This window comes from Haliaeetus leucocephalus, unplaced genomic scaffold (assembly GCF_000737465.1).
Source record: "Haliaeetus leucocephalus isolate CR32 unplaced genomic scaffold, Haliaeetus_leucocephalus-4.0 Scaffold317, whole genome shotgun sequence".
In the NCBI taxonomy this organism is placed as follows: Eukaryota; Metazoa; Chordata; class Aves; order Accipitriformes; family Accipitridae; genus Haliaeetus; species Haliaeetus leucocephalus.
In genome coordinates, this window is record NW_010972753.1 from 8,096,109 (window position 1) to 8,109,611 (window position 13,503).

Here is a 13,503-nt window from a genome sequence, read left to right on the forward strand (position 1 = left end):
GTAAGAAAAACATACTAAAAGTGAGATTAAATTGCTTCAAATTTAGCTCCTAATGACATTAGCCACATAAAAGTACTTAATTACATTTATTAATGACTAGTGATCTATGTTCACTTCTTCTTACTTAATACAATGTATTTGTATTGAACAGAACACAAGATAGGTCTATCAAGTTATTGATACAGGAGAAAGCAAAGGTATTTCCACCAATTTTTGAGGGATTTGAGCTAATTATTTTGATGCAAGTCAAATGTGGGCAACACTGATAGCTTCAGTGATACAAACCTAGAGATTTTATCACAAAATCCACAAAATGTAAAGCAAGTTCTACACCCTCCAACAGACAAAGTATTATTACATAAATATCCCACTGTACAAATAATCGTTAAAATTAAAAAGATGACACTCTGGTGTTTTCAGAACAGATATTGGTTTCCCCCTACTGCCAGCAATCTAAGAGCAACAAATATTTAATTTTATAGGCTACCACAGCTCTACAGACCAAAATGCTATAGCACAACACTACTGAATAAAATCCTAAAAAGCAGTCTATAAATGTAGTCCAAACCAAATACATTCTAAACTAAATGAACAGTGCAGTAAGTAAATATCATTTCCTTTTTCTTTCAATTTGTGTTGCCTACTAATTAAATGTTATAGAAAGAAATAATTCTATAATGAGATTTCAACTCTCATTAATAACGTGTTTCATAAAAAGATAAATCTTTTGATGTTTGAGAATCATGAACAAAAGTTTTACCAAAAGGACTGTGAACCTCAAGAAATTATAACACAGAGTGGGATCAAACTGATTTGTAAAATTCTCTTCTCCAAGGCCTAACTTGCCATGTCGTCCATCTCCAAAAGTAAACATGAGGCCATTCTCTGCATGTGGAAAAAAAAAGGATGCTATTAATAACAAAGATTCAATACAAAACTAGGACAAAACCATTACAAAGTAACAGGTCATGCAAGTAAGGAGTATTTCTCTTCCAAAAGCAAAACCTGAACAATTATTTTTAGATTTTCAACAGGTGAATATGATCAAAAAATATGTATACTTTCAGGCGAAGTACTGAGATAAGAGTTAGTCCAGACAATTTGTAAAAAAAACCCAACCAAAACAACAACAACAAAATAATAAGATTGAAATTGTATAGAAAAACAAAGGCTTCTAAACAAGAATACTTGTTAGCAAGGCATGATTATGAGGTTATAACTCCCCGGGAGATACCAGGTACAGAGCTATGCATGGCATGGCTGTGAATCAGAAATTCCTAATATCGAATCTGGCTTTCTCACTAGCTTAATTAACCTTTAGATCTAGTAAGTTTGTATATGTCTTCTTCTACTGCTCATTTTATAAAGAAAGCTTTTACAGTATAATAGAGTCGCTGGAAGTGCATTTCAGAATTTTTCACTTACATACCTGCTATTACAGCAGTATGATTTTCCCCACATGTAATGTTACATATTTTATGCCTCCTCAAGTGTTTCACAGACTTTGGTACTGAAGTTTCAAAAATAAAAGTACCATGTCCCAGCTGCCCATATTGTCCAAGTCCAAAAGTATATACATCCGTCTCTGAAAATGTATAGGCAAAGTTAACAACAAATATGCTGGTAACTATATGTATGTTATAATCTGCTTTCTATTAGCCAAATGGTAGTCAGATGACATCAGCATCAAAAAAGCAATGTTTTATCAATTAAAAAAATGTACCAACTAATGAATTACATTTATCAATTAATAACAAAATGCAACAAAATAAAAAACAGGAAATAAAGCACTAAAATATATACAGAAAAGAATTTTGAATGGTTCAATATGCAATATATTTTCTAACATAACTGCAAAATAATCCACTGATCACATGTACACAAAACATCAGCTAACAAAAAATTTATGGGACTTTACATACTGCAATTAATTCAAGACCACAATGTTTACATATATGTGCATTTTCAAGTACAATAGTCTCATCTTAATTTCTGGTTACCTGCACGTACACTGTATGACCGTAAATTTAATAGACTAGACCTCTTTAAACCAATACTAACTTCTGTGTAAGAAGAGACTGGAACAGTAAGAGAATACGTTTCAGTATTCTGTTCAGCTACCAAATCAGGCCTGCATTAAATACAGAGAACACTATAATTGTGTTATCTTGTGACAGAATAATCATCCTTCCACATTTATATTTTGTCTGTTTAATGGACTGTCTGTGCCAGGAAAAAGAATAAGAGCTTCTCCAAAGCAATAAAGATTCTTGGTGTGTCCATCCCTGGCACTCCATCACAACAGGGGAAGACTGTGAAGCTTGGAAATCTTGATGAGTTCATGCTTGAAAAGGGAAATTCAAAGACTAAGTTTTTTTGGGGAAAAGGAGAAGTTTTCCTAGAATTTTATTCCCTGCCCCTTTTTCTTCTGCATGTAGGCAACAAAGGAAAAGCTAGAGAAGTACTACTTAAAGTACCTGAAAAACAGTTATGAAAACCTGGGAAAGACTGGGAAGGACAAAAACTATTCTATGTCAAGCAAAAAGAACTGAGACTTGGGAGCAATATATCATTACATCATTGTTATGAACATGGTGCAGAGCATGCCTGCTCCTGCTGCACAGATGCCATCAGGACAAAAATCTCACCACCTTCAAAAGCAAGAGAGGAATGGGCATCCACAGCGGAATGTGTGGAATGACAGAGAATCTTTGGGGTTTGAGCACTTCTTTGTGTCAAGGGAACAAGGACACTGGGAGAGCAAAGTAAGTTTCGGTGCCACAAAAGTAGTTTATACTGTGCGACCAAATTCTCAGAGCAGCCACAAACTGGAGAAATATTAAAAACAAATTCTGTTACCATTCCCTCAAACTAATCCTTCACTACTGTCAGGGAAAGAGAAAGCAGAGATCAGACCAGATTCCATATTACTACAACAGTACACTTACTAACTTATGTTAACTTTCCGATTTCAAAGGAACCATGATGAAATACTGTAACACTATGTATGGAAAAGTTCTTTCTAGCAAAGGGTTTGCCCTTTCTGCCCCTTTTAAATTGTTCCATATTAAGAAGTCATGAATTCACACCATAAAAAAAAAAACAAACAATGTTCTCACAGTTTTTCAGATTGTAGATGAAAAATATTGAGTAAAGCTACTTTTTTAATTTAATGCAATAGTAAAGCTCCCTCTGCTGGAAATCTTCGTGCAAGAAAGCAAGACCACCTCAGGATCTTTAAAAAGGAAAACAAGAAGACATTTTCTGTAATATCTAGACTTTCTGCATAAGAATCAAGAAACTACACCTGAAAGACAGGAGCTTTCTCTAATTGAACCAAAGTCTCATCTTCATTTTAGTAAATGACTTTCTCAGCATAGCTGATTCCATAAATTCTGTTTAGAAGTACTGCATTTGTCTTAATATTTCTTTGGAAACTGGCAGATCTTGTAATTTTCAAATTATATGGCTTTATGTGATTAACATAATTATTTTGAGTGAAGTTGGAGGTTCTTCACATTATCTTTAATCCTAGCTTGAAACATGCAACGCCTTTTGCATTTGTGTTTAGAGGGAGATGTTCTCAAATGCTAACTTTAAAAGTACAGGAAACTATTTTCTTTCCTCTGTTTCTACTGACAATGAGGAGAACTGGCCCATCCAAAGCAAGGTTAGAGTGCCTTTATAAGAAGAATGACTTCTTCTACTGCCGCTATAGACCAAGGGCACCTAAATTTTGCTCCTCCTAAATTTGCTTATTAGTCAATTATCAAGGCACAGGACGACAAAAACTTTGTACCTTTCTTAAATGATTCACTGGTCTGGTGCAGAAGTGAGGCCAAACCTCAGTAATGATCTCACTTAGCAGAAATGAGGTATTTCCTCCAATCTGTCTTTATAAATACATGGAAAGAGAAGTCTATGGCAAAGCAACTTCATAGACTTAGTGATAAAATGAGAGAGGTGAATTTCATCATTATGAACTTGAATTTTTAAATTAATTTGCCTACACCATTAATCCAAAAGGGGATATAGCCCCGTTGTCACCTTCTTCTTACTGTCCTCTGTCCCAGTAAGGATATGATCAGATGAGACAAATAAAACGTACTGCCAGCAAAAGGGCAGATCTCGTTCTCCCATTCTCTGTCTTCAGTCCCCTCTTGCACTGTCTCTGCTGTCCACCTGGCTATGTGGTGAGCCAGCTCGGCTGAGTAAGCCAGGTTTTGGGGGGTTTTGCTGAAACAGTTTTCTGTGGAATGGTCAAGGCAGCACCAGAGCGGTACAAGGGGAAAGACATACGGCCACAGCAGCACGAGGGAAGCAGCAGTGCCTCCAGTGCATCCGTGAATCACAAGGAAGGCTCAGCCATGTTAACAGCAGCCAGAAGAAACAGAACTCAAGCCCTGTGCTGGCCTCGAGGAAGGAACTGCTGCCTCCACAGCAGCAGCCCATGACAAGGGCCCTTGAAGGATGAAGAGAAGTGGTTTCAGAGCTTGCACAGAACCCAATGGCTTCACTGTTCCAAGTGACCTCCAGCACTCAAGTGCTGGGACTGCTTCTCCTTTACTTCCTAGATTTTCTTTTTTGGAAAAACAGGGATATTTCCCTGTAACTGTGGATCTTCCACCTTTGCAGGCATCTTCTGGAGTACATAACAGTTCTTTAATCTCCATGACCACTGTCACTATAAATAAAATAGTCCTAGGCAAAAGTCTATATAGTTTTCAGATTATTTTTTTTAACACGTGCTATTTGCTGAAAGAACTGAGTGAGCTCCAAGAGTGTTTTTAAGATTGATACATTCCTTGCTATGTATTTAAGGCTATAGACAAAGTTAAAAATCCATGGGAGAAAAACAGAAACAGACAGGTATGCTTATATCTCTCCACATAGATTCATTTTTCTTGAACATTATTATTATTACTACTACTACGACTACTACGCCAATGGGCTATTCACTCTTACAGTAGCTTTATTTTTAAACAGCTTATGCTGAAAAATGTTACTGTAAAAATCAGCTGTCAACACAACACTCAGTTTTACCAGAGCTAGTAATTGGATTTGGGGATTTCAGTATAAATAGTATACAGACTTAAGAATGCTTTGAAAAATCTAGATAATCCTATATGGTTTGAACAGTCAGTTCTGTCATGAAAAGGTAGAGCTTTTTCATCCTTTTCATCCTCTTTCAGAAGGGTATCTTGACTTTCTTTTCTTTTTAAAAGACCTTGAGACAGAAGATGAAAAATCCAACATTTTACATACTAACACACTAATGTGCTGTATTGTTATGTCAAATGATCTATTCTTGAAGGACTGCTTCACTTTTTCCTTTGAAGAGATATCTTTGCCTTCCCTCCTTTCAGAGAATAAAGGAGGTAATATATCCTTTTATAGACAGGATTATTCCCAGAGGATCTGTCATCATCTGAAAAAAACTGTAAGATATTAAGGCCACTCCCAGTCATCTGTTTCTTCTTCTCCAATTTCTAGATTCACAAGTTATTATTATTCTACCTTTTAAAAAGCTTTATTGAAAAAGTATGCAAATTGAGATTTCTGCTTTCTCATAGTTCTTTTGAAAGTGATGATACAAACAGATTTCATTTTCAGTAGGAAACATTTGCAAGCATTGTGAGTAGTGGATGCATTTTTTTTAGTCTCTGAGAGAAGTCATCTAGGATGACGATATCATCTTCTTGAACTGGCTTATAGACTGTCATGAAATGAATCGGTTTGTGCTGCTACAGTGAGAGAAAACTTTTGCATGATAGAATTTTTGTGATTCTGTTTATTCTCTAGAACAACTGCAAATGTTAAAGGCAGAAGTAACAATAAGACTTGTAAAGAAGATGGTTTCCAATACCATCTTCAATATTTCTAAACCCTTGTATCTTTAAAGTTTTTTCCCAAATCATTGCTCTCAACAGTTTAATTTTTTGTTCTCTAGGGAAAAAAAAAAAAGAGTTTCCCATTTTGGAGTTTCAGAGAAAAAAAAAAGAATTATTTTAATATATACTTTCTACCATTTACTCTGATATTTGCTGGAGAGATTCCAAACAGTAGCTTGATTTAATAACCCAGATAACAGTGGTTCTTACCATATAAAATTACCAATAGAATAGATAAGACAGTCATAAAAAAGAAATCAGATGAAGTGCTTTGGAATAGACTAATTATATATGAGAGTCAGGAAGAAACTTGCCTCGTATTCAGTAAGATAACTGGATTATGCTTTCTTCTAATTTGATAAACCCTAAGTAGAACTGATGACAAGAAATGAGCAAAGATGTGCAACAGTTTCTCCATATGACATTTTCTCCTATCCTATTCCTGTGTTAAATGAGATAGATGAAACAGGGGAATATACAATAGTCAAACACTCACTTCTTATTGTTTAAGACTGAAATGACACACACCCTGAAAAACTGGAAAGACCCTGGAAAGATGAAAACCACATCAATATATATTGTTACTAAAGCCAAGCAGCACCCATCTTCATGGAAGACAATACATGAAATTCAAAGTATCTTCAAAATTGTACTACTTTCTTAATTTAGGAAAGTGAGCTTAAAAGAGGTATAGATGTTTCTGCTCCTCTTTAAAGATATATCCTTCATTAGAATTCTCAATTCGTGGTCACGCCACTTCATCTCGAGATGCAATACACCCTTCAGTAGTGATTTCAAGTTAAGTTTCTGGTGCAAAGCCTATAATGCATGTATGCTGCACTCACTTTTCAAATGATTACCATGTCCAAACCTAGCTCTTTTCCCAATTTTTCCCCCAAATTTTGTTTTGAGTCAGAAAAATTTCTGTATGTCACCACTCTTGATGAAGTATCTTTCACTTGAGACAGTATGTCCATTACCCTCTACTCTTTTGTTCAAAGTGTTTTAGGCAGAAATTCACAGCTATAGCCTATTTAATAATAGCTGAATCCCATTAAAAAACATCTATCTGACCTTTCGCTCTTATCGCAGCAACTATTAATCTTTATGAAAATGTATTTTGTTGGAGGATATACTTTTGCTCTTCTCTTGACTCAGCTGGATCTTCTAGCACACAACACTTTGATCATCAACTGCCAGCTAAGCAATCACCGAGTTCCTTATTTGCCTTCTACTACAAAATCTGTTTCCATAGGCAATTAAATCTTACATATTAAGACACTGACTTACTATGGTGTTTTCTTCACTATGTTTGTTTTTTGGCATTTGGTCATGCAAGAAGCGTGACCAGCAGGTCAAGGGAGGTGATTCTCCCCCTCTACTCTGCTCTCATGAGACCCCACCTGGAGTACTGCGTTCAGCTCTGGGGACCCCAACATAAGAAGGACATGGACCTGTTGGAGCAGGACCAGAGGAGGGCCATGAAGATGATGAGAGGGCTGGAGCACCTCTCCTATGAGGACAGGCTGAGAGAGTTGGGGTTGTTCAGCCTGGAGAAGAGAAGGCTCCAGGAAGACCTTATAGCTGCCTTCCAGTACCTAAAGGGGGCCTACAGGAAAGATGGGGAGGGACTTTTTGGAAGGGCATGCAGTGATAGGACAAGGGGGAAATGGCTTTAAACTGAAAGAGGGCAGATTTAGATTAGATGTAAGGAAGAAGTTCTTTACTGTGTGGGTGGTGAGGCACTGGAACAGGTTGCCCAGCGAGGTTGTGGATGCCCCATCCCTGAAGTGTTCAAGGCCAGGTTGGATGGGGCTTTGAGCAACCTGGTCTAGTGGAAGGTGTCCCTGCCCACGGCAGGGGGGTTGGAACTAGGTGATCTTTAACGTCCCTTCCAACCCAAACCATTCTATGATTTATATTTTGCCTCTTTCTTCTAGCTCTTGTACAGATTTCACTATAATGATGATATCATCCAGGTCTACATCTTCCTACTAAATCTCTGTAACAGTCGTTTGTTATAATGAAATTTATCACATGAAATACCATTAGAACAAAATATCTATTGGTTGGTTTCAGATTTATGGTTAAAAATAATCAATAATGATAATCAAATTCTTTCTGCAGAACTTCACTTTATAACCTATGAAATAATGCTATGATTTATACATTTGCTGGCCCCAAATTTATGGTAATTTTTTTCCTAATAATGATAATCTGATTTAATGTAAAGAAATTTATTTTATGACATAGAATACTGCCAGGGTAAGACTGTATGTTGGTGGTAGAAGAGAGACAAAGGCATTGAAATGTAGACAAATGTTTGCATTATTTCCTGGATTGGCTACTGTTATTTCCTCTTCATAGTTTTCCCAAAGGAGTTTTAACCTACCCAGAATCTTACAGCTTGACTCATCATTACACATAACGTTTCCCAGCATATCACTTCCACCTTTACTCTCTCCGGTGGCCTGCAGTACAATACCACATCATATTACTTACAATCTCCCACAGCTAGATTTTCAGTTTATATTTTAGAAATTTTGGTTGCATAACCTTGAAGGCATGCCACCAGATTGACACGAGATTACTATTTAGCATTTTCAAAATACAGATTTAAGGACTGATATCTATACATCCTACTTGTTTTTATAGCTTTTGCATTTTGGAAGGAGATTAATTACAGGCATATTATACAGCTGTGGAATTCATTACAAGCCAAAGCTGATATTTTTTAAATCATCTGTGGGAAAAGTCAAACTTTCCTTTCCTGCTTCTATACTACTATAGTTCAGGATAGAACTTGTGGAAACAAATACCTAGCAATGCTTTGCATATATCGCTTTGAAAAGCTAATTTACCATTGGCACACAACTATTTAATAGCACAGTAATATACACCATCTTCCAAGTACTATACATACAACCCTGTGGACTAATATGTAACAGTTGTATTTGCTGATAGTGATAACTTGTACAGTATATTGAATGTCTATAACTACTAGTTTTATATGTATGCTAAAGATTCTGCTCAATGTCACAGGCAAATTCTGTACCACAAGAGGTATTTAATCCATTTAGGCACCCAGTAGATTGTGCATCTCCACCACTATTAACAGACAGCTCCTTGAGAAGTGACTTCCTAAATACATTCCTAAATATTCAAGGTCATTTAAATTTACTACAGAATGGAAGCTTTCCTCTACAATTTCCCCTCTCACACCAATACCACTTTCAAGCTCCGTAGAGGAAAGAAACATCAATCATCCATGTTGCACGAGGAGGTGCCGGCTTGTTGCAATTCCAGTAAGAAAGGCACTCAGACTCTGTAAAGTATCTCTTAAAATGCTATTTGTTGGAGCTAAGACTATAAAGAAAAAGAAGATAATATCAATGATCTTATACCCCTCTAGATGCTGGGAATCCTGAGCTGTGTGGAATTGAACAGGCCGCCAGCCAGGCACAGCATGCTACACAGATCCCATCTGTGGAAGGTTACACCATTTTGGTCATTTGAGCTCTTAGAGGATTTTCTTACAAGCAAACAACTCTATTCATCATTTATACTGTCAAATAAAAAGGACATTCACATGGGAACTTGCTGCTGAAGTTTTAGATAAAGGCAAGGACACGCAAGTGGTGTAACCAGTGGTACCAAGTAGGAGCTGCCTGTAAGATCCTCTGTTACAATTAGCCAGCTAAGTTTATCGTGTAGCCAAGGGATATGCACAGCACAGCCCTGAACGTCAAACTATATGTGCAGCACAGCACAGGCCTGCACTTAGGCTAAGTGTTACATGGATTTCTACCTCCTTGATGTACAATGGTCTTCCAGTTAAGATCGCTACAGCATCTTACATTTCAGTGGGACGTAAATTCTTTAAAGTAAATTGAGTTTACTGATAAAGTTACAGGGCTGTAAATAAAGCCAGTTAAATTGCATACCTGTCAACACCACTGTGTGTTCTCCACCACAGGCAACCTTATTAACCTTTTCCATAATTCCCAGTACAGGCTGTGGGACTCTATTGTTCTTCAGCTGTTCAGGCAATAATCCCAGTTTCCCATTCTCAGGTTCTCCAAAAGTATAGAGCTCACCATCTCCTGTGAAAATACAGAACAGAGCAGGTTTTCCAGCATGCACTGAGAAGCAAGGATGGGTTGTCAAGGTCACTGCAGACACAAATCAGTAAGATAGAAAAGTGTATGAACATCATGGGATAATTGAACATATTTGTATAATGTCCAAACAGCTGTGCAAAGCAGTCTGCTTTGATGGGACAAGACGGGGCTAAATTTTAGCCCTCTCCAAGATGAGAACTGCAACATTTAGCCTGAAAGGAATCTAACCAAGGGAAAAACAAAACCATATACATCCTGCTTCTGAGAGGCTGTAATTCCCTCTCTAATCAGTATTTATGTCAATGGAAGTTGCTTGTAAGAATCTCAATTACAACAGAAAATCATTTTGCATGGAATTTTGATGGAAAATCCACACTTCCTTCTTGTAAAATACAGAGAAAAAAGAAAAAAAAAGCAGAGTAAATGACATGAAACTGTGTGTGGTCTGGAGAGCAAGGAAAGGGCTATATATCCAACAGGAATACAGCAGTGGTTCCACAGTGGTAACTCCACCAGAATTAAGTTCAAAAATATACTGAGAAGTCCTTAAAGATCTCTTCCTTTAACTTCTTTCTGATCTGCTACATAATCATACAAGACAACCCTTCTCATGCACCCAGACTTTTTAAGAATCCAGTTCAAAAACTGTTTAACCCCAAATTTGGATAGTTCATTTTACTTTCAAGTTTCCTTTGTTCTATCTTTTCCAGTCACTCCCTTTGCTTTTTAACTGCTACGTGAGTCTGAATTATCATTCAAGACAGCATTCTGTATATCCTTCTACCATAGTTAAAAACGGAACATGTAAAATGTACTTTCCATTGCTGTATTTACAATTTATCTGCATCTGTTACATTTATCTACATTTCACATTTATCTAAATCTTTTTTTTACAATTTATCTCCATCTACATTTCTCATTTTCTGTGCTAAGGGGCCCCCAACTATTCTAACAGATCAGAGTGAGATTTAGGTAGAAAACATTTCCTCATTGCCAGGAAAGCTTCAAGTTAATAGCTGAGTGTTCTCCACTCCTGAAAAAGATTATCTGTGGAGTAGTGTCCTCATAACAAATTGTGGCCCACAATCTGAATTTGAAATTACTTACCAAAAACATCACCATACACTATTATGTAAGAAAAAGTTTGGGTTTTAATCTCAGTTGGATATAACAAAGCACAAGGATAAGCAAAACTCTCACATGCAGCTAGTCCAAGACAAAGAGATGTTTAAACTTGTGTGGGAGCTTCCTGCTGAAGGAGATTTGAAGAGAGCGCTACACTTACATAAACAACATAACAAACCCCAGACGTGTACTCCATTATTAAAGCCTAGTCATCAGAAGCACCCATCTACAATATTTTTGGAAACATGCAGATTTGTGCTTCAGTACAAAATGTACTTTTACTTTCAGAGGGATACATTTAGTGTTCACAAATTTACTTTTACAGCATTTAGAGGCATTACTATTGCATGATGCACAAGTATCTGAGAGATTCTTATTCAAAAGCTATAAATTCCTTGCCAACATGAAAGTTGGGTTGACCTTAGAAATGCTGGTCTTTCCCCACAGAAAATGAAAACAGATGAGCTCAAAGAAAGTTTCAAAGCTGAAGTCTTATTTAGGTGCTCAGAACTGACCATTAGAGAATTCCATCCCTCTCTGCATTGAACATAGGCAGACCATAAGGAAACAAGCTTATTACTAGTTTTCTGTTAGCCTTTGTGAATATTCCCCCATTTGCACAGCTGTTACATTTGTTGCTTTTTCCTTGCACTTAGTCAGCCACAACTTAAAATTTGGGAATTTAAGGACAATGGCAATGACCAAAAAAAAAAGCCTACACAGAAATAGGAAATATGGACGAGCTAAAAGTAAACCTATGAATAAATATGTAAAGTAGAAAAAAATGAAGCTACATATGCATTCTAAAAATCAAATTAGATTAGTCAAATTATTAAAACCACGTTAATAAAAATTGAAGGATATAATTCAAAATGAACTGAAGTTTATTAAAACTTGGGCATACCAAGCCAAGACAGGAAAGGAATTTTACATTTTTTGAATTTTTAATTCTTACGATGAGAAGGTCAAACTGGTGTCAGTAAGAAATGTGTCATTTTTATTGAATTTTCCTGAGCTTTACTCTGGCAATACATTCATTTAAAACTTCCTTTTGCATGAATAAAGAATTTCAGGTTGCAAAAACGCATCTTCATTTTGTGTAACTATGGATCAACTAGTTAGTAATACATTTTCATTTAAGTCATCTGGTAAATCCAATAGATAAACTAGATTCAAAATGTTTTTCCTGGAAAACTCTTTTGATAGCGATATATCTTTTTTTTTCCTTTATGGCACTTCACTCTTCACTCATTTGTGCTACAGAATGACTACAGCAATGGGTGCATAGAACAGAGCAGCACAGACTGCTTTTGCCAGTACCCTCCATCAAAAGGGTTTCATTCTGAAAACCCTTAAACTACTATGTCTTTTAATAAAGCAGTGCTTCTCCTCCCATCCTCTCAGAGGAAGTAATTCTGGAGCAGTCATGCTGATCTGTGATGTATGTTACCTTTGGTATTGACAATCCACAATAAGCAAAAAAAAAAAAAAAAAAAAAAAGGCCTAAATTGTAACCTATTTTCTTCAAAGGAAGCCTGAGGATAGGTTTTAAATGAATTTTATCTATAGGGAGAATCTGAAGTATGTCTCTTATTTTATGGCAAAGTTCATTCAGGACAAAAAAAAGAGTTTATGCATTTTTTAAGATACTTCAGCTTCAAATTAATTTAAATGCAGACATCTATCAATTAACTTGAAAATTCTGAAAAAAATGTATGACATACTCAAAGAGCAAAAACTGTAAAAAGGACTTTTTTCATAAAGCTGAATTCCTGCTTTAAATGGAAAATAAGTCCTAAGCCTCAACATAAAGTTGCAAACCGGCACTTCCACCAAAGATTTAGAACCTAACTGCGATGGCACAATGCTTATTTGTAAAGCATACAAGACCTAAGAAATTTAGACTCTACCTTAGTCAAAGAAACCCCAGACTATTTTATATGATTTCTATATTTTGCAAGATCACTTCTGCCTCTCACAAAGGCACAGATTCTTCAAGTACCATGCTCCTGGGCCACTAAGGCTAGCAATTGGACTTACTATCTTTACTGAATGCTCTAACTGCACAGAAGGACAATCAGGGAATGACAATAATACAATCTTACTCGGTGTCAAGCTTCCTGCAGGGTTTCACAGGGCTCAGGCTATTAAGAGTAGCCACCCACAATCTAGCCACAGAGCTCTTCAGCAAGACAAGGAAACAGGACAGCAGCTGTATTTCCCAACTATCATCAGAGGTGTAATGCCATCCTCCTAGCTGTCCTTATTTTTTTCTATCATTCTGACATTTTCTTTTCTGCACACACAAACTACCCCAATAATATTATAACACTCCATTTACCTGCATGTATCTGTGCAGAAATATC

General features: G+C 36.4%; 1 protein-coding gene across 1 annotated transcript in view; it reads right to left on the reverse strand.

Moving 5' to 3' along the window:
• The window catches only part of RPGR (retinitis pigmentosa GTPase regulator), a 42,378-nt gene that overhangs the window by 8,162 nt on the left and 20,713 nt on the right, over positions 1-13,503 (reverse strand). The window contains exons 7-9 of the mRNA XM_010571388.1: positions 9,836-9,994; positions 1,430-1,585; positions 761-885 (exon numbers count right to left, since the gene is read on the reverse strand). Coding sequence (XP_010569690.1) covers positions 761-885; positions 1,430-1,585; positions 9,836-9,994 — 440 coding nt within the window. The remainder of the gene's footprint in view (positions 1-760; positions 886-1,429; positions 1,586-9,835; positions 9,995-13,503) is intronic.